General features: G+C 45.0%; 2 protein-coding genes across 2 annotated transcripts; one reads left to right on the top strand and one right to left on the bottom strand.

Annotated features, from left to right (window-relative positions):
• The first annotated feature begins 90 nt into the window (after positions 1-90).
• LOC117652156 (endoribonuclease Dcr-1) lies at positions 91-11975 on the top strand. The gene is made up of 28 exons (XM_034396851.1): positions 91-345; positions 813-877; positions 959-1074; positions 1164-1311; positions 1393-1521; positions 1616-1788; positions 1869-2104; positions 2238-2364; positions 2439-2854; positions 2944-2989; positions 3075-3204; positions 3294-3424; positions 3504-3735; positions 3833-4132; positions 4210-4461; positions 4543-4722; positions 4796-5009; positions 5099-5274; positions 5364-5545; positions 5630-5883; positions 5976-6406; positions 6493-7948; positions 8033-8142; positions 8221-8452; positions 8534-8754; positions 8837-9002; positions 9083-9158; positions 9248-11975. The coding sequence occupies exons 1-28, from the start codon at positions 309-311 to the stop codon at positions 9411-9413; spliced, it is 6402 nt and encodes a 2133-aa protein (XP_034252742.1). The 5' UTR covers positions 91-308; the 3' UTR covers positions 9414-11975.
• A 5540-nt stretch (positions 11976-17515) lies between these two features.
• On the bottom strand, positions 17516-20826 carry LOC117652452 (UDP-N-acetylhexosamine pyrophosphorylase). The gene has a single exon (XM_034397388.1). The coding sequence runs from the start codon at positions 20651-20653 to the stop codon at positions 19109-19111; it is 1545 nt and encodes a 514-aa protein (XP_034253279.1). The 5' UTR covers positions 20654-20826; the 3' UTR covers positions 17516-19108.
• Between the last annotated feature and the right edge of the window lie 146 nt (positions 20827-20972).

The raw sequence follows: 20972 nt of genomic DNA, 5'->3' as shown, positions 1-20972 counted from the left end.
GATCAAAGATGAAGTATTTCTAGGGCAACCGCATTCCTCGGTTTCGTAAGTTGGCGCAACTGCTTCTGGGTCACGGCCTTGTAGAAGCAGTGTGATTGAAATCCAAATTTAATGACTATTTTACGGCTCTCTTGCCGTATTTGCGAATTGTGAAATTTTCCTTCAAACGTAAAGTAAACATTGATTCTTCCTAGTTTTTGCTTTCGCGGCTGCGATCGGAAAGACACCGCGTGAGCCCGGGAAATTGGTTAGGCTCTGTTGTACATATTTATTTTAGTCTGCTGGAAACCTTCGCCCGGTATCATTGGATGCTCGTCTGTACACTCAAAACAACACATCCGACAGGTTCTTTTTTCGCCCCTTCAATCAAATAAATCATTTCATAGCCTCTTTGCTGTTGGTACAAGCTAATGCCCTTGTTTTTCTCTCCAATTCATTTGAACAGTTCACTTTACCTATTGCATTAGTTACGTTAAAGTTCGTTCTGGTGTAATCCTTAACCTCGTCCGCTCCAATACAATACGTAAATAATGTAAACAAATTTCTTCGTGAACTAAATAGCTGTCAAGACCTGTTAAAACTCATCCAAAAAACTTTATACTTGTTGGCCAAACACACTGTTAAAAAACTGGCACCTTCCCTGTACCATTAATTGTTCCTCCATTCATCTCTTTGTCATTCTTGGAGTTTCCTTCTGTTTGTCTCTTTAGTCCCAACTGAATAAACTGACAGCATTCTTTGATGCCCCAGTAGCATCCTTTGCATTCTCTAGATATCTTTAGAGAAATCTTATTTTTTATATGTGATTACAGCTAAGCCGATGGCTTATTATTTAAATGATGTCCACACAAAATCGTTCACCCCTCGAGAGTACCAGGTGAATACATTTTTAACATCCCACTTTTAACATCTAAATAAGTTACTGCCACTTAAATGAAATGTGCTTTAATTTACCTAGGTGGAACTTCTGGATAATGCTCAAGATCGTAACATTATCATCTGCCTTGGGACCGGGACCGCCAAAGTGTTTATTGCCTCCAAACTTATAGTAGAATGTGCCATCCAGATTCGCAAGTAAGGATGATTACCTTTTTTTGTGGTTTTATAATCTGCTTCTAGTTTTTGTCCAGATTGTGATGATCATCAATTTAATTTTGGTTTAGAAAACAAAAATGTACCATATACTTGGCCCACACACCTTCAGTTGTGACATTTATGGCATCATACTTGCAATACCTTACTGATCTTTCAGTACAATGGTTTACTGAATGGGAACCTACCACATTTCAGCAACAAACTTCTAATAAACAGGTAAGGTTCGATACTCTTTCTAAAAGGAAATTTTATTGAAAGTAGAATTTTATGTGTAATGTTCTTAAATTTTCTATAAAGGTTTTAGTGATGACACCTGAAATATGTGCCAATGCTGTGAATATAGGCGTTTTGGACCTTGCAACTGTGAATTTGCTTATAATAGACCAATGCCAGTTAGTTGTGCAGGCCAATAATCCATTACAACAGGTAAGAGTACCCTTTTCAGTCATTGCATGAGTCGTTTCAGTTTTATATCATCTTCTCTTCATGATAATATTTTCTAAATTTTCGCTCCTACTAGGTAATGAAGGCATATATGGAATTGAATGAAAGCAAACCAAGAATATTAGGATTTACACCACAACTCTTTAGCTCAGGATGTAATCCTAGTAAGCTGGAATGGGAAATGAATCGCTTAGAAACTGCGTTACACTCATCTGCTGAAACTGCGAGTGAAATAGTTTCCCTCTTGAGGTTTGTAATGTTTTAACCAATACCCTATACTCTATCTTTAGTTGGTGTCTAGCAATCAAATTTTATTGTTAATCTTTTAGGTTCAGCACTCATCCTACTGAACGGGTGTTGGAATGTGCTCTTCATGAACCCGGAGATGTTGATAGTCAACTTTCTCAGCAAATTGAAGAAGCCCTCTTTTTTCTCAATGATCATAGGTATGATCCTTTTGAGATTTATGATGAAGAATTTCGAGAAGACTTGCTAGGGGTACCAGACCCTAAGATAGACCCATTAAGTATAATGAAGGAGTTTCTAGAAATTTTGAGGACTTTGGGTAAGTTTATTTTGTTTCTGCATTTATGTCAATGAATCAGAAGCCTCTAGGTGCAGCTAAAGTTTAGCAAGTTAAAGGTGCATAGTTGTCAATTTGTTCAAAATATTACTTGACATCTTTTTTTTTTTTTCAGGACCATATTGTGCCGATCGAGCAGCTTTAATCTACCTTGTTCAAATTGAGAAATTGAAAGTTAAAACTCCATATGAACGTCATTATCTGTTATTGTGTATGGTTTCATCTGTAATGATAAAAATAAGGTAAAATTGGCAGTATGGCAGTATGCCTGCCTCTCTATTGTTGTTGTTAATAATTTATTTTTTTGTAATTTTAGAGCTATTTGTGAGTATGAATTTCAACGACATGATGACCAAGATAAAATTTATAAGTTTTGCTCACCTAAGGTGGTGAGGCTTCTAGAGGTGCTAAAGCAGTTTAGACCACCTCAGGCGGAAGTTGAAGACGCTGGAGCACCTCCTGAAGGTGCTGCCCAGAAAAATAAAGCGATGGAAGCCACATCAACACAAGAGAAGAGCCCAACAGATAACTCAGATTCAGCTGCTCAAGCTGGAACTTCATCAGATGAGAAACCCTCACCACCAGAAGAACCTAGAATGCTAGAAGAAGTTAAACCTTCAGAAGAAACTAAACCTTCAGAAGAAAGTAAACCTCCTTTGGAATCTGAACCAAAAGCAGAAATGAAGGAAGTACCACCAGAAGTTAATGTCATCCCCAAGCAACCTGTCAGAGGTATGTTAAGTTTTGAGAAATAGGTTTGAGATGCCTTTATTGTGTGTCCTTTATATCATAATAATAATAATACTAATGTCTTTTTGCAGCATCAACACGCCCTTTACGGGGAAGAGGCCGAGGCCGAGGATCAAGGTAACGTGAATTAGATTTGTTTGTTCGTTAAACCTGCCTTTTTTTTGTCATGGATTAGCCAATCAAAACCACTTTGTTGACACAGGTATCCTCGTAAAGGAAATGCAGATGGATCCAGAAGGGGGACTTTTGATCCAATGGACCCTGACATTCTGTGTGGAATAATATTTGTTCGGAGTCATCTGACAGCTAAAATTCTTTTTTACCTGCTAAATGTAAGACTGAAGAAGGGAAAGAAATGTACCATGATACATTTGTTTACTTACTGTAATACTAATTTTGATTTTTTTATGGTACTTTGTAGGAAGTACGGAGGCATGATGATAAATTGAACTATCTAGGAGTTCAGTACACAGTAGAGAAAACTGCTGATCCTGTGACGGAGCCAAGAGATGCTGAGCAGGAACATCGTAAACAAGAAGAGGTGTTGAAAAGGTAAAGATAGCCCCTTCCAGGCAACACGAAAAATTTATGCACCACTGCTTTTCTAAGAAGAACTCCTTGTTTGTTGCAGGTTTCGCATGCATGAATGTAATCTACTCATCGCCACATCAGTCCTGGAGGAGGGCATGGAGCTACCAAGGTGTAACCTGGTAGTACGCTTTGATGAACCTCAGTCATACAGATCATATGTTCACTGTAAGGGACGTGCAAGGGCAGCCGATGCTCATTTCGTATTGCTGATTGAGAAAGGCAACTCGCAGTTGTTTGTTCGTCAACTTGCAGAGTTTATGGGTATTGAACAGGTAATATAGAAAAAATATATTTGTCTTTGTTTTTTTGGAAATCTTTCTTTTTTACTTTGAGTGGTACATTCTATAATTATACTTTTCTGTCAATCAGGTGTTGTTGAAAAAGTGTATGAATCGTGAGTCTTCGTCTGAGGAAGAAAAAGAAGCTGATTTATACACTTCAGTTGTGGAAACTTTTTCTCCCTCTGGTTCAACAGAAAAAAATTCATGTGCTACTCTTGCTAATGCTATATCTCTCATAAATCGGTATTGTGCCAAATTGCCTAGTGACACATTTACCAAACTCACCCCCTTGTATACCATAAACCAAAGTTTTGCTAATGATGGAACAAAATTATATAGCTGCACATTACGACTGCCAATAAATTCTCCAGTGAAGCAGAACATCACGGTAACTTTTTGGACATTTTCTAGACAAAAGGGTTGTGTATGCTGTAACTCATTGTACAAAATGATTTTATTTGATAGGGTCCAGCAGTACCGAATAAGATATTGTCCCAGCGCTTGACAGCTCTGAAGACTGTGCGAGTTCTCCATGCAGCTTTGGAACTTGATGATAACTTGATGCCAATTGGAAAGGAAAGTTTCCGACTGACTAATGATGAGGCCAATGGAGGTATTGTTTTGGCACCAGAAGAAATTGAAGAAGCTTCAATTTCATGGGATTCGAATGAACCTCGTCCAGGCACAACCAAACGTCGGCAGTATTATTACAAAAGGGTATAGATTATATATCAGACAATCTGACAAGAATGGTTTTGAAAACTTATTAATTTTTTCTTATTGTTGTAATTATTTTAGGTTGCAGAAGCGCTTAGTGATTGTAGGCCTGTGGCAGGATCAAAAGCATTGCTTTACAATGTTAGTATGGTTTTGACTTGTCCATTGCCAGATGAACAGAATACTAGAGGACGGTCTATTTATGCACCTGAGGATAGTCCCCAAGGGTTTGGTATTTTAACTCTGAAACCTATTCCCAAGGTATGTAGCCTAATTTCTTCTGCTCCTGTTATCTCTACTAACCCATTGTTATTAATTTGTGATCGGCTCTCAGGTTTGTCCCTTCCCTATTTTCACCCGATCTGGGGAAGTTTCTGTCAGTCTTGAACTCAACCCAGAGCCAGTGGAATTAACTGACATTCATGTTGAGAAAATCATCACATTTCTTAACTACACATTTACAAATGTACTGCGCCTTCAAAAATATTTGATGATGTTTGATCCAAATGCAGCAGAAAATAGTTTTTTCATCGTGCCAACGCGGAAGGGTAAGGGCATGAGCTGAAGCCACCAGCTGTCATCTTTTATGTACCTCTATTGTATTATATTCTTTCTAACCGCTTAAAATATTCCACAGCAACAAAGGAGTCAACAGCTGTTGTAGACTGGGAGTTCTTGGACCGCATTTATGACAGAAGAAATCTGAGTCCAAAACCTGTGTCAGAGGAAAACCGCAAAGATTTTATGTTTGAGGCCTTCAAATATCAAGATGCAGTTGTTATGCCTTGGTACCGCAACCAAGATCAACCCCAGGTGTGAACTTAAACTCTTCTAAATTTTTAAATTTAGAATATCTATATTTTGTTTGATGTGGTAATTGCTTTTTTGTTTCTGTTCTCCAGTACTTCTATGTAGCTGAAATTTGTTACCAGCTCAATCCTAAGTCATCATTTCCAAGTTCTGAAAATTATCATTCTTTTGAAAACTATTATTACAAGAAATATGGACTAACCATTCAGAATCGAGAACAGCCTCTTTTAGATGTTGACCATACATCAGCAAGATTAAACTTCTTGACTCCCAGGTAATGATGTCTTTAATACCACAGTCCTGTTTTTGTGTGAAACATTCTGTTCAATATTTTCTAAAACCCTTACTTTTTCCACAGATATGTAAACAGGAAAGGTGTTGCTCTGCCCACTAGCAGTGAAGAAACCAAACGGGCTAAACGAGAAAATCTAGAACAGAAGCAGATTTTGGTTCCTGAACTGTGCACAGTCCATCCTTTCCCTGCCTCCCTATGGCGCAAAGCAGTGTGCTTACCATGTATTTTATACAGGATTAACGCTTTACTTTTAGCTGACCAACTGCGTCGTCAAGTTGCACTTGATATTGGTTTAGGTTCTATGGAGCTGCCCTCAGGTTAGCACCTAACTTTTGCCAAATATTTTCAGTTCCTATTGTTGGTTTTCATTTCATTACATATGTATTTTAATTTTCATTTTTGTTAATAGGTTTTGAGTGGAGACCTTTGAACTTTGGGTGGACACTTGCTGATGTCTTGAAAAAATCTAGAGAAATCAAAGCAAGAGAGGAATCTGTTAAAGACAAAGACACAGATACAGATAACAGCCAGGAATGTTCTGTCAAACTTCCATTAGATACTGAAAACCCTCCAGAAAAGATGCCAAAACCAGATAAAGGTGGAACTCCAGAAGGAAGTGAGGAAGAAAAGAAGAAAATGGAAAGTCCTTGGATTGATATTGGAACCTGGTCCAACGAAATGGCTTCAAATCCTTCAGAACCAGACATTGACTATTTTGACCCAAATGCGGCTCTGCCTGGTAACGTGACAATGCTGCAAAACATGCCAGACTTGGGTGGTAGTGGCTGGGGAACTAGTGCACCAGGGACTGGCTGGGGATCACCCATTCCAACCAATCAGGTCTGCTCTTGATCATGGTTAATCTTTTCTTTTAAGCCATCAGGTAATATTTTTTTCTCTATCTCTATCTCTCTCTTTTTCCACAGGACGAACCAGAGCAAGTGCGAACTCGAGGAGCAAGCAATGCTCGCTTCAGCTCTTCTGCTAACTGGATGCCTTCCCATCAGTCCAGAACCATATTTCAACCTGAGCCTTGTGCTGCCCCTGACTCGGACTCGTACAGTGACCTTACAGATGATGACGAAGATGATGATGATGGCAGCAGCTATGATGGAGGAGGAGGTGGTGGACTGCGTATTGAGTACCAGCCTGACAATACAGCTGAGGCAGTTGAAGATGAGGGGAGAGAAGGAAACTCCAAACTGTCCATCTTCCAGATCCTGGAAGAAGAGCCTTGGGACTGGCATGAAACTGGAGATAAATGCCCAGATGAAAGCACTTTAAAAAAGTTTGAGCAAATCATTGAGAAAAATATTAATACTATTTATTCTGATGGGCGCTATGTGCCAAGTGATAAACCCTACATTCTGGTTAAAGCAAGCTCTGACCAAAATGCTAATGTCCAAAATGACACTTGTGATAAGAAACTTCCAGCACTTGAATACATAATGAATAGTAATATGAATGACCTTGAGACTAGCCCTCCACCGTCTGCTTTCAACTCTTTGTCAGGATTCCCTCAACCGGATGATGACGACCTTGGTATAAAGTTCAGCTTTGATTTCCAGCCAGATCTAAGTGGGCACTCTGGTCCTTCTCCTGCAGTACTTTTGCAGGCACTCACTATGTCCAATGCAAATGATGGTATTAATTTGGAACGGCTGGAAACAATTGGGGATTCTTTCCTGAAGTATGCAATCACAACTTACCTTTATTGTACTTATGATCGAATACATGAAGGCAAATTAAGTCATTTACGTTCCAAACAAGTGAGCAACCTCAATTTGTACCGTTTAGGCAGGCGGAAAGTCTTTGGTGAAAGCATGATTGCAACAAAGTTTGAACCTCATGACAACTGGCTACCACCTTGTTATTATGTGCCTCGTGACCTAGAAAAAGCTCTCATTCAAGCAGGATTGCCAGCCTGTCACTGGAACTCGGCAGATTTGCCGTCACTGAGGAACTTGACATTGGAAGAAATACAACAAAAAGTGAATGAAAGAAAAGAAACCCTCAAACTGGCTAACATCAGTGCTGATGCTGATTCAGATGATGATGATGTGCCTCTGTCTGCTGCTTTGCAACACAAAAAATTGGTGCAGTTTCAGCAGCAGCAGCAATTGAAGTTGCTTCAACAGCAAAAGGAAGCCAGAATGAAGCAAACTGTGAAAGGAACAGTTAAGGGAAATGGCAATGATTCTAGCAGTTCTGCAGGAGGGGAAGGCAGTGAAGAAGCAGCAAAAGACACAGATGGTGAAATGCATTTAGATGCTGACCCACTGGCACTCCTTGACTCAATGCCCTGCTTTATTCCCTATAATCTCATCACTCAACATAGCATTCCTGATAAAAGCATAGCAGATTGTGTAGAAGCCCTCATTGGTGAGATCTTCCTCTCATCTAAAGAAAGTAAAATATCAAAGAAAGAGTCTTTAGGTATCTAATCTCATATTTTATCATTTTCAGGAGCTTACCTCATATCATGTGGCCCCAGAGGAGCGCTTTTGTTTATGGCCTGGTTGGGAATTAAAGTTCTACCTCAAGAAGAACCTATTTCCCAAGATGGTCATGTTAAGGTATGTGAAATGTTGGACGCATGAAATGTGGTTTTCTCTTTTCAGTCAATTTCACCTTTGGACATTGTCTGTTTCCAGACGCAATATGGCTTTCTAAAACCACCCAAATCGCCTTTATTAAGGCATGTGCCAGATCCTGAAGGCCAACTGACAATCCTACTGGACGGTTTTGAAAAGTTTGAAGACAAAATTCACTATAGATTCAGAGACCGCAGTTATCTTTTGCAGGCTCTGACCCATGCCTCATACTCTCCCAATCAGCTTACAGACTGCTATCAACGCCTTGAGTTCCTTGGAGATGCTGTCCTGGGTACTGGATTGTTCTTGTTATATTATCAAAGTTATAAGTGAGTTATCAACGTTGTATCAATGTTGTTTCTTTTGTTTTCAGATTATTTAATCACTAGACACCTTTATGAAGACTGGCGTCAACATTCTCCTGGTGCTCTCACAGATCTCCGATCAGCTCTTGTTAATAACACAATATTTGCATCATTAGCTGTCAAGTTTGGTTTCCACAAGTATTTCCGCCATTTGTCACCAGGATTAAATGAAGTTGTTGATAGATTTGTGCGAATCCAAGAAGAAAATGGACATGCAATAAGTGAAGAGGTGTGATATTAATTTTATTGAAGTTTGGTTTATTAATGATTGTGACCAATTTTCTTAAGTATCTTTTTTTTCCCTTATGCAGTATTATCTCATTGAAGAGGAGGAGTGTGAAGAAGCTGAGGATATTGAAGTTCCTAAAGCCTTAGGAGATGTCTTCGAATCTGTAGCTGGAGCCATTTTCTTAGACAGTGGTATGTCTCTGGATGCTGTTTGGAGAGTCTATTATCGCATGATGCGTGCAGAAATAGGTAAGTATTTCATGACTTGAATTGTGACTCTTTGTGTACTGCAAAATCGTTCTCAATATTCCTGGTGTTCATTATTTCAGAGCAATTCAGTACTAATGTCCCCAAGTCTCCCATTCGTGAGCTTCTTGAAATGGAACCTGAAACTGCAAAGTTTGGGTAAGAATAGGAGGGAAAAATCTATTGTATTTGTATATGAATCAAAATAACCTATAAATTAACTGTGTGTATATGTGTGTGTTTTCTAGTAAACCCGAAAAGCTCGCTGATGGGCGCAGAGTTCGAGTCACAGTTGAAGTTTTCAGCAAAGGCACATTCAAAGGCATTGGAAGAAACTATCGCATTGCTAAATGTACTGCTGCTAAATGTGCATTGAAGCAATTGAAAAAACGTGAACTGATGCGCAACAAGTGAACCGTACAAGTTTTGGGACCTTCACATTACATCACATAGTTTCCATTGTTTTATCAAGGGAAGGAAACAGCAATTTATAGGATTTACATATTGGTACTAGCTTTTTAGTGTCTTTATATTCATTTTTTCACTTTGGGGTCACATACTCCCATTTTATGCTTTATTTAAATCAAGTTGGCTGAATTTATAAATAATGTTCTTGTGTGAGTTACCGAAATTGATGTTGTTACAACAACCAATTTGTTTGTTTTTGTACTGCATGGTTTCCATTCAGCCAACTGAAAACTCAAAGTTTTATTATTTTGTTGGTTTGTTTTTATTTTACAGATCATATCTTTTTTTGCACATATTTTATTTTTTTGAAATCAAGAGGTGATGTGTGTTTGTTTTTGTCTCAAGTACACATTTTTGTTGTAAGTTATTACTGTTTAATGTGTTAAACTAAGACTAATTGTAAGCCACACTCTCGACTATTTACATCTGTTTATGTGATTTTATGTATCTAGCCTTGATATTGGTTGCATTGGTCCAAAGTTGTGATGTTTTTATGTCGTGGGATAAGTTCTTAAAATGATGTTGTTACTCACAGAATTACTTGTAACACCTTCAATTTTATGGATTTCAGACACATCAAACCAGTCATTAACTCTTGCAGCTAAATTTCCATGCCATTCAACTAATATACTTAAGCATTATATGCATTTTCTGTGATATTAAAAATGAATTTGTATGTTCGTGGAACTACTTTGTCGTATACTTTCGTTAAATTTAAACAATCGTTTGTCTTAACAGACATTCTCCTTTGTAAGTTATGAACCAATGAATTAATATAATTACATCATCATCTATCCCAATTGAGGATCCAATTTGTATTTTAATAAAATCATTCATTGTTAAAATGGATGTACTCAGATCAGATTCAGCTATGATTTATTAGGTTGAAGCATCACCAAATTAACTTGATGCTCATCCTTGTGCAATTTGGAACTTGCTGAGTTCAAAACACCAGCATAAAAAAATACCACAATGTGGTGTTTACTGTCTCAGTTCTTGCTGTTATGTAAGTACTTTTATTTTACCACAGTGCTCATACAATTTCTTTTAATCTATTTCTAAAAACTTCAATTAGAAAGACAGTTTACATTGTTACCTCTCGGTTGAATGTTCTTCTGTACTTCTGACTTGAGTTGTATTTTATTGTGAAAGGTTGTGAGTTGATGAATGGATTCATTTACACTGTGCCTACATATTGCTCAGTAAACCATAGTGTATTATGGTGGAGTTCAGTTTATATCTTATCTCCAAACCCGTGCTAATATTCAATATGATCCTTTGTGTGATCTCATCAAGAGTACAAAAGACTCAAATTTTACTGACAAAAGAAGAAAATGTCTTAGTATCAAGAATTGTTGCAATTCTAATAAAATGTTCATTTTACTGCCTTATCCACACTCATGATTTAGTTTTGTAGGTCAAAAAGCTCAAATTTAATTTTTCAGACGACTTATGTATTCTGTACTTATCCTTAATTTGTCTGTCTGTCTCATATTTGTCTTTGTTTATCTGATATCTACTTCTGAAGTTACATTCCACAGTTTGAGCAGTAGTTATTACAACTATGTTGTGGTTGCATATTGTACTTTTTTTTCCTTATCAGTTGCTTACAGTTGCTTACAAACTGATGAGAGATCCAAATTTAATCAACTTGTGCCTGACCTATTTGGAAACTTGCTCATCTGTTGTAATGAAACTGAGTGTAGTCTGTCTGAGTTAGCTGCTAAAGCCCCATTGTATCATGCATTGTCTCTTTTTTTTCGTTTCTGATGGGGAGGGAGTGTGCCAGCAGCATGTTATGTTTTAGTATCTAAGACCATGTAAGACAGTCTCCTTTGGAGAAAATGCTCATAGATGACTCATGTGCAGTGACAAATGGTCACTAGTAATGATCTAACGTGAGGCTTTTATTCCTAGTCCAACTCAATCTCGAAATATCATAATCATGGCACTGCTAAACTATTTTAAGATGAACTTCCGTTGAACTGAAGTTTAAAACAAGGAAAAACAATCTAACCAAAATTATTCTAAAATTCCTATTTTTGAACAAACCTTATATAAATTTAGAATGACAGGGCTCATAAATCCAAATGTAACAAAACCGAATTTTCAGTATTTTTTTATTACTAGTTATGTTGAGGTTTCCAGATTTCTAGACAATTCTTTCTTTTTCTATCTCTTTTTTTTTTGGTATCACAGGCTAGAACACAGAAGTGTTTTTGTTGGTGCGATTTTAGGTTTAAATAGGCTATTGTACTGAATCAGTTCACTTTTGGAGAGAAGTGTGTAGTTAAGTGTGTTCGCCAATTTGGCTGTTTGTAGCCAATCTAGACATTTCTATGTTAAGCATCGGGACGCGAAATAGCTAATGACTAGTCTCATGGCAATGATGTCAAGAGTTATTGTTGCTCCATGAAGCGAGCCTGTGGTTAGTTAAGTGTACGTGTGTTTAAAACATAAACGTAGAAAAAAAAGTAAATAAATAAAAAAGATGAGTGATGCTTGAGATCTAGCCCCTCACTTCTAGCCCCGACCCCAACACAGGACTTGGCCATTCTGCTGCCTTGCTGCCTTGTGCCTGGCTCGCCAGCACAGCAACCCACTCGGAGTAACGCACTGGCGTACGCGCGGTACCGCTGCACCGACATCGTGTACTTCTTTCGAGTTCCCGGCGGCGGTGCGTGCGTGCGTGTGTGTGTGTGCGCGCGGATCGGTTTCTCAAGGTCGAATAACGAGTCCGGTTGCATTGCCACACCGGCCGCCCCGCCGCGCCCGTTACTTTGGCCTCCAGGTCACCGCGCCCCGCCGCCGCTACCGCGCCCCCAGGTGTGGCCGAAGCAAAACAAAGCTGCCTTTCGCGGCGGGGCCGAACGTAAGCGGGGTCGAGGGGCAAGCAAGGGGCAAGCACACCATTACGGTGGCCCAGTCACGCCGTTAGCTGAGAAATGATCCTAGCGATACCTCCGATTCGAGTTTGGCGGGAAAGGTGCTGCTGGCTGGTCCTTCCCTCGTCCGGGCCGCAGTCCGATCGGCGTTGGCGGGCGCCTCGCGATTCCGCGGCCGTTCGCCAGAGCAGAGGCACGCCCGAGGGTTAGACAACGCGCGAGGATTTCTCGCATTCCGCGACTCATTTCGCCAATTAGGAGGCGCATCCGACTGGAACGAGGCGGCAGTGATTCAGAACGCCACGCCGCCACACTGGAGGGAGGAGGAGGCTCTCGCATCGCGCGGAACAACAATCCGCCGCGCCGTCAGCCCTTTCATTCCCCATTCCTTTGTAGCGGCCCTTTCCCCTTCGTGCCTCGCGAGATTGACGCGGAGGGCTCGTGTGTGTGCCTCCTCCATCCTTATCGTCCGTGGGGCGCGGCAGGGCGTCCCCCGAACACGAACACGCATGGCCAAGGTCAGTGTCAGCGAGGCCGACGCGACCGACGCGACACACGCGGAAGAAGAGGGTAGAGCACCGGCGGGCAGCCTTCGTGAGGGCTGCCCACTCACAGGAGAGTGTCAGGCGGGCTGCCCACTTCCAGAAGTGTCGGGCGGGTTGCCCGCAGCTCTACTGGCAGGCCTTTCCTTAAAGTTCCCGCGATGCCGCTGAACGAGACCCTCCACACATTGTACAGTGGTGGCGACGGGCATCGCGACATTCATGGAACCGCGTCACCTGACTCAGCGGAACAATGCGCGGAGTGGACATGATTGGTCGCCGAGAATTCTCGTTTCAAAAGAGGTGAACGAAATGAACCGAAGCAGTGCCGCTCGACACCGAGCCTGTTCATGGAAAATCCCCCGGGGAAGGGAGGACGCCAAGGACACGCAGGACTGGTCCCGGAGGAGAAGGGCAGGGCCGGGCAGGGCGCACCCGCTGCGCTGCGTCGCTGCTTCGCTCTGACGCAACGAGTCGGGCCGAGCGCCCCGACACCAAGACCCTCCAGCCCGTCGGGGAGCGGCAGCGCGCAGCGCGGCAGCAAGGGAATGCCCGCCCCGAGACCAGCGGGCTCAACGAGGGCTCGTCGCTCTGTCTCTCTCGCACTCGTTAGAGCCCCGTGGGGGTGCGAGAGAGGCAGAGCGACGAGGCACTGTGCGGACTCGGCTTGGCGGCTCTGTCGGGAGAGCCGGGACCACCGGGACTTGCCGATCTCGATGCCCTGGTGCCGCCCGGTGCACGGCGTGCACGGCGGTTACGTCGCAGAGCGAGACGGAGCGATGAACCGCGCCAAGCCGAGAGTGAGTGGGAAAGGGAAAGCGGTCTTCCCTGCCTGCCCTGCCTCATAGCTCTATTATGCACATCCCACCGGGCGGGACAGAGACAGAGACACACACAGGCGAGCGGGCGGACGGCCGGGCAGGAAGAAAGTGGCCTGCCGGAGAGCGTCGCCCTGTCTCCGTCGCACTCACGGGGCGTCCCGTAGGCGTGCGAGAGAGACGGGCCGTCTGCCCGCTGTAACGCAGAGTCGCGTAATAGGCGATTTAAAGTGGCGGCGTAGGCAAACGGCGAACCCGCGCCCGCCATGCCGCCACGAGGAGCTTTTATCGGAGCAGAACGGCACTTCGTCGCGCTGTCTCACTCGCACCCCTACGGAACGCCCGTGGGTGCGACAGGGACATGGTGACACTTCGGCGTCAGCCTGCTGGCGTCAGGCTGAGAATCCCTCGCCAGTTCGAGATTCTACGAATAGGACGTCGCACTGCTTCGATTCTGCGATTCGAGAAAAGTGGATCCGGGAGCGCGGCTAGGAACAGGGTTGGCGTGGTTGGCGAGCCGGCGTCCCAAGGTCGCCTTATCCAGACCCGTTCCAGCCTGGACTTCACCTGGAAATGTCAAAAGACCACACAGGACACTCTCCACGAGGAAGGGAGTTCAACTAGACAACCTCCACTAGTAAACGAGATTCAAAACCAGAGGGCCGCTTTCCCGGGTTCGTTTTCGACGGGGTTCGATCGGTGTGGTCCCGGTCCTGGTCCGAGCTAGGGTTGCCACCGTGCGTCGCTTTCCTGGGCGTGGTTTGAGCGCCCCGCGTGGCGCGGCGTGCCGCCTGGACGGTCTGGACGGAGGGCGGCTTGGCGTGGCGGCGTGGCTCGGCGGCTTCGGTGGACTGGTTGACCTTCTGCGGGATGGATGGCTTCTGCTCGGCCGGCCGCCTCACCGCCACCAAGGCCCTGGAGCCGCAGGGGCGGCAGACCTTACGGCCGAGGGGGCGGCAGCTCGGCGGCAGCCACACAGCGCTCTGTCTCTCTCGCACTCCGACGGGGCGCCAGAGAGGCAGAAGGCGCTGTTGGAACTCGTCCTGAGGGAAGCCTCTCGTTTGGAGGATTTCGGCAGCTCTTTATCGCGGTGTCGCGGGGCGCGAGTAATCCTCCTTGCGGCTTATCAGCTAGAGCAAATTTCAACCCGAATCACGTCGCGTATCGTCGCGAGGCTCCCCGGAAAACGCGAGCGTCGCAGGGAATTTGGGCGATAAGCGGGAGGTGTGGTGTCGTAACGCGACTCGATCGCGCCAAAACGGATTTCTACCTTCAACGGGCACTCTTGGATTTCCGGCACACCCCGGCCAAATGAAGATTACGTTTTTCATTCCATGACGCATACGCGACGCGCAGTCCTCGTCACCAGATAAAGAACCAATCCATCGACGATTCCCGCAGCCGTCTTTGCAAAGTCGACCGCCACATGGAATAAGCATTCCTTCAGACCCCTCCAGCTACTTTGTGAAATTAATGTTTGACAGTGGCCTTATGGTGGGGGGGTCCACGTCGTCCACGTGGTACGACGCGACGCGGACTCTATCGCATCGGACGGCCGCTATCAGGGAGGGGCGACGAAAAATGCGAAGTCTGGGGGAATCGAGAGTCGGGGGACATTGTCTCGTAGAGTAGACCAGAGTCACGGCCAAGGACGGGCGCGACCCGCCTCGCGACTGCACAGCGCCTGGCCCAGACTCTCTCTCTCTCTCTCTCTCTCTCTCTCTCTCTCTCTCTCTCTCTCTCTCTCTCTCTCTCTCTCTCTCTCTCTCTAGCGCAGGCAGCCAGCCGCGTCGAGTTGGCCACTGATACGTCTTGATAAAGCGCCAGGCCGACGGGCCGACGGCCACAGTGTGACGTGGAACAGGTGCGCGCGGCTTGCCTGCTTCGCTGTTTGCAGGGACGTCACACCGTCACAGGTTGATAGCACCAGTGCGCCAGCCCGCCAGCCGCCGTCTCTCTCGCACCCTTCCGGGACGCCCTGCGAGTGCGAGAGAGACAGCGACGAAATGGCCCTGCTGGCACCCCTGGCAAGCGCGTGGGTGGCCGCGCCAAAAACCTGCCGCAGAGCGACACATCTGTCTCTCTCGCACTCGCGCGGCGTCCCGCACTGGCGGGAGAGACAGAGCGATGTGACGGGGAAAGCAGCGTGCATGTCCTCCCTCCGAAAGGGAATACACGGCGCGGCGTCTAGAAGGCCGTGGAAGTCCTGGCGGTGGCGGGGCTGACGCACATCAAAGAGACACAGAGAGAGACACGAAGAGGCCCTAGTCCTCCCCGCTTATCGCGCGAGTGTCACGCTCGCTGGCATGCACTCACGCCAGGCTCGTCCCGAACGGCGCTCTCGTCGCTCTGTCTCTCTCGCTCTCGAGCGGGGCGGTGCGGGGCGCCCGTCGGTGCGAGAGAGACAGAGCGGCCGGCTGCGACCGCTTTCCTCGCGGCCCGCCACATTTCCCGCGCAGGTATCGGCCTTCCCTTCCCTTTCCGAGGGAACGGGGTCAACAAACAGATAAAACTGCAGCGGATTGCTTTTTATTTTTCGCTGGCAGCGATCGTTAAACGCGCGGCCGCGAGGTGCACTGGCACTCGGCTGCGGACCGAGTCGCGTCGCTCTGTCTCTCTCGCACCCACAAGCAACGCCCCATGGGTGCGAGAGAGACAGAGCGACGTTCGGAGGCCCCGATCCTGCGGCCTTCCGCCGCACGAATCAGATAGTGTGGGCGCTGCAGCCTGCTCCTGGAGTCCTGGAGGTGGAGCACACTTTCTCTCTCAAAATGCCAGCGCGCCCAGCGCGGTCGAACCGCGAACCGCGCGCTTCAAACCCCGCCAAACGTTCAAAAAGCCACTCTCGCAACAAAAGCACTGCGAAAAAGAGAAGAAGGCCGAGGTGGAATTCCCCCCGGTCAGCGCGGTGCGGCGCGCGGTGCGAGAGAGAGCAAGATTCCGAGCAAGTTTTAACAAACCGTCCGGCGGCCGGTGGAGGGACCCGCTCGAAAAAAAAAAAACAACTAAACAAGCCCGGGTGCCCGGAGGCCGGCCGGTCGTCGGAGTGGCCTCGAAGACCGCCATGCTTTCATTCCGCTATTGTTCCCGGAGCCCTCCGGCTCGACTCCACACAGCCCCCGTCTCCCTCGCACCCCTAAGGAGCGCCCCATGAGTGCGAGGGAGATAGAGAAGGCTGTTCGGGAAGCTCATGGGAAGTCTTTATTCCGGCGGCAATTGACGCGGCAAGAGCCCCAGCAAAACGATTCTGAACACCGCTCCGTCTCTCTCGCACCCCTACGGGACGCCGCATGAGTGCGAGAGAGAGAGAGGCAGCCACGAGCCTGCCGGAGGACTCCGGTGAGGTGAAAGGCGGCGTCACGTCGCTCTCACTGGGCGTGTTGCCATGCGGCATGCGCCACGCGGCGTCCCGCCCGGACCGCGCACCGCGGCGCACCGTGCCTTGGAGGCGGACAAGCAGCGAGAACTACTTCCTGGAGCCCTGCGGCCCAGCCCGCGTCGCCGTGGCGTCGCCCTGCGTGTTGTTTTATGCATCCCCCGTCTCCGTGCTTCGTGCAACGAGCTGCCGGTGTCTAATTTCCCCCGTGGCTGCAGCTGCATTCTCCTCTCCTAGTCTCCAACGCAAGTCGGAGCGGAGCCCCTGCGAACGGCAGCCTGGGCACGCCCGTTGCGCGTGCGAGCGTTGCGGTGTTGCCCACCCTCGCTCTCACAGGCGCTCCCTTGGCCCTCTTCGACGCGCTCGACCGGCCGCCGGCCAGCGGGGAGCGGGGATGGGGGTTTGGAAATGACGGAAAGAGGCTGGCTTAAGTAAAATATTATGATATATTTTCAGTAAAAACAATAGTTTTTTTGTACAGTACGGATGTCTATACAAACTTTCAATACTTCGCAACAGTCATAAATGAATACATTCGTCAATTTTAAGTATCTCTAGGTACAGCACTCTTATCTAACTGGTAACTACATTTCATTATGTTTGATTTTATATAAAAATAAAGAACTTGCTGGTAAGGCAACGTTTTCATTATATTTTAAGGCAGTCAACAAATGGGTTCAACAATGATTCAAGACATTTAAAACAAAGGCAACAAGAACAAGACTGGTAATAAATGATATGTAACTCAACAAAATAAAAGATAACAAAGCAAAATGCACCTAACCTGATATTTCCTCCACAAAACTGGAATAGCACACTCTGATAAACTAAAACATTAGCAATACAAGAAAGTTACACCTGTTATAAATGTCTAAAATATTAACCCATGTTAAAACTTATACTACATACTCATATATTCTACTGAGTACCACACCACATAACATTGAGTATTACAAGTTACAATAGTAAACGTAATCAAAAGAATTATTGTTGTGCAGCGAGCCAAACATTTTTTAGGTGCTTTCCTGAAACTTTCTTAGTTAAACCATTTGATTTTGGCTTGAACATAATAACAGTGCTTGGCATATAGGACGAGTTACATGCATATCACAATATATTGCAAGTCAAATAAAAATTAAGTTACAGTTCCCTCCTTTCTACAAGCCTGAAAGAAAATGAAGTCAAGGGCAAGTTGCATGCTACAGAGTTCCAGCTCGTAGATGCAATCTATTGAGGTGTTCCCTTACAAACACTTGCTCTCTTGCAGGAAGTTGAGAAAGAGAAGAAAATGTAAGTAAATAGAACAACATTCCAATTTGAATTAGAAAAGTAGAAAAATGCTCATCTCATTGTGATGTTATTGTGACAACTAGGACATGGTGAGCAGTTGGTACAACTTAATTAGTAAAAATCTGATAGACACAATTGGCCTAGCATATCACAATTATGTTTAATAATTACAGTAGAAGTTCCATAAATTTGCCTAGAATATACTTGAAAATAATCCTCAAATTTAGCTAGACATTCTGATAATGTTTGTCCCCAAAAGTAAAATATGATAGAGCTGAAGTCAGCTATCATTTTGCTTCACTCAAATTACTTCCCCAGGAAGGCTTTTAAATAACATACAGATCTAATTTCCGATTTAATGCACAGTACCCCCCCCCAAAAAAAAAAACACTGAAAACAAGGGACATTGGTGTTGCTGACACCCAACAGCTGTTTCAGTAAACAATAAAAAAAATCACAGACTTTCCCTCAAACTGCAACGAAGACAGATTTGATTTTTTTAAATTGAACCCTGATACCCACAGAAACACAATATGGTCTTAGTGTAGGGCCTTTAAAATTGTATCTACTTCCAAATACATAGGCTTTAGTTTCACTGTCATTTCAATAATAATTTGTAGTTAAATTCTTGTCAGTCCATAGCAGTTTCTATTTTGGGAGAAAATGGCAGTGTTGTATAGTCCTACATTTGAAAGGGATGTCTTTTAAGATTACAAGGCCATTCAAAATTTCAATGCACACCATTTGACACTCCATTGGAAGTACCATTGACAACCCCCTTAACAGCCCCATTGGCTGTTCCATTTGTTTTGCCATTCACAGCTTGTTGTTCTCCAGGGGCCTTCAGATGCACAGGGGAAGTGAATGTCTTTCCCTTGACAACTTCCTCTAGTCCTTCACCATCATAAGATAAGAGTGGAGAAATTTCACAAACAACAGAACCATCTGGACCAGCCAGAATTTTGCCTCCAGCCTTTTCAATGTAGCTTACATAAAGATTTATAATATCTTGCCGGGCTGTACGTGGACAATCCTTCTCTGCAGAGTCAGCATTTTTCACTGCACTGAACTCTTCCTCTCGTAACACTTCCCACACAACAAGACTGTCAGTAAATGGAATGACATCAAAAATGAATTTCTCAATTTTTATACCATTTGGTTTTTCTGGTTTGATCTGCATACCATCATCATCCACATATGGGATCTTTTTCTTAGCTATGTGGAGTTGTAGCTCCTTTTCATGTTCATTGAGAAAAGCTCTCAAAAACTGTGAGGAAAAGTAATGGTTGCAAATATTCCCTGCACTGAAAGTAAGTTCACCATCAGCATTGCGGCGCTCAGCAGTGGCAAGAGTGATTTCATTGTACTCAACTACCTGGTACTTTCCATCTACACTGCATACAACACCAACAGGCTCTGTGGGATAAGCTTTAGGAACAACCTTCACACCTATGTGAGCCCCTTTCAAACTGCAGTATCCAAGAAAAACAGGATCTGCTACTTTCACAAGAATATTGTCAACACTGTGAGCATGAAGACAGGTGACTCCCCGCTTCTCAATGTCATCCAGAATACCACGGTCTCTAAGAGCACGGTACACTCCACCATTGCCATCTGGAGCCTTTGACACACGGCTGGGTGTATCAAGAATGATACGTCCATCCATAGAAAAGCACGGTAGCATTCCCTGCTCAAATAATTTCACATTTGCACTATCTAGGCCAAAATAATTGTGACTGCGTAGAAAGGCAAGTGTTGGTTCCATGGTCTGCTCACTGGTCATGATGTACCAAGTCACATTTCCCCTCTTCCCAGTATGTTGATGAGCCAGCTCTTCAACACGGCGAATGCGCTCAGCTTGAATCTGGAAGAGTGGCTTGTGGGATGGCAATCCAATGTCATACATACCCTTGGGGTAGGTGACTCCCAGCCTGGTGCCTTGTCCACCGGCCAGCAGCAGGACGCCTACCTTCCCTTCGGAGATGAGTCGGAAGCCTTCATGCCTGTACGCCTCCAGCTCTTCCTTTGTACCTTTCAGAACTGATCCAGATGCTTCTGAGGGAATGGGCTTCATGCGGTCGTCCAGCTTCTCCTGGCACTCCTCGAGGGTCTTGACAGCGCGGTCGAAGTACGAGCAGACCTCCTCGATGTTGATTTCCCTCAGGTCGCGGCGCAGGTCTTGCCTCTGGTCCTCGGACAGCTTTTCCCAGAACCGCAGAAGATGTTGTTGGTTGTGCTTGGTTAGGAGGTTCTTCAAATTCTCCATCTCGGACATGTTGAAACGACGTTCAAGTCACTTTTCGTCGAGGAGCACGTCAAGGAGGCCGGCGTCCCATCCGCGACATGCGATCCAACACGCAGCGAGCGCGCGTCCAGAGTGCCGCGGGAGAGAAACTGTTGACGTTTAAACCCACGTTTGACAGTAGCAGACATAGCAGCAACAACAATAACAACAGCATGCGAAACAACAAAAACAACAGCAAAAACAAAACACAGCTGTTCCAAAAGTCCGTTTCCCGCTTTTCGCAAAGGCGCTTTTGTCTTCCCTTTCAAAATTTTCTGGTTTTCCGCCCAACCCTTTTAGCAATACGATC

Source organism: Thrips palmi, unplaced genomic scaffold, assembly GCF_012932325.1.
Source record: "Thrips palmi isolate BJ-2018 unplaced genomic scaffold, TpBJ-2018v1 HiC_scaffold_7, whole genome shotgun sequence".
NCBI lineage: Eukaryota > Metazoa > Arthropoda > Insecta > Thysanoptera > Thripidae > Thrips > Thrips palmi.
This window is presented reverse-complemented; position numbering and strand designations above follow the sequence as displayed.

What these genes read in the sequence shown, in the direction of transcription:
- LOC117652156 (XM_034396851.1), top strand. Translation starts at nt 309, where the DNA reads ATGCTCGTCTGTACACTCAAAACAACACATCCGACAG. An exon ending in AGTTTATGGGTATTGAACAG is followed by an intron (nt 3,736 to 3,832) that starts GTAATATAGAAA and finishes TCTGTCAATCAG; the next exon opens with GTGTTGTTGAAAAAGTGTAT. An exon ending in GCAACCAAGATCAACCCCAG is followed by an intron (nt 5,275 to 5,363) that starts GTGTGAACTTAA and finishes TCTGTTCTCCAG; the next exon opens with TACTTCTATGTAGCTGAAAT.
- LOC117652452 (XM_034397388.1), bottom strand. Translation starts at nt 20,653, where the DNA reads ATGTCCGAGATGGAGAATTTGAAGAACCTCCTAACCAAGCACAACCAA.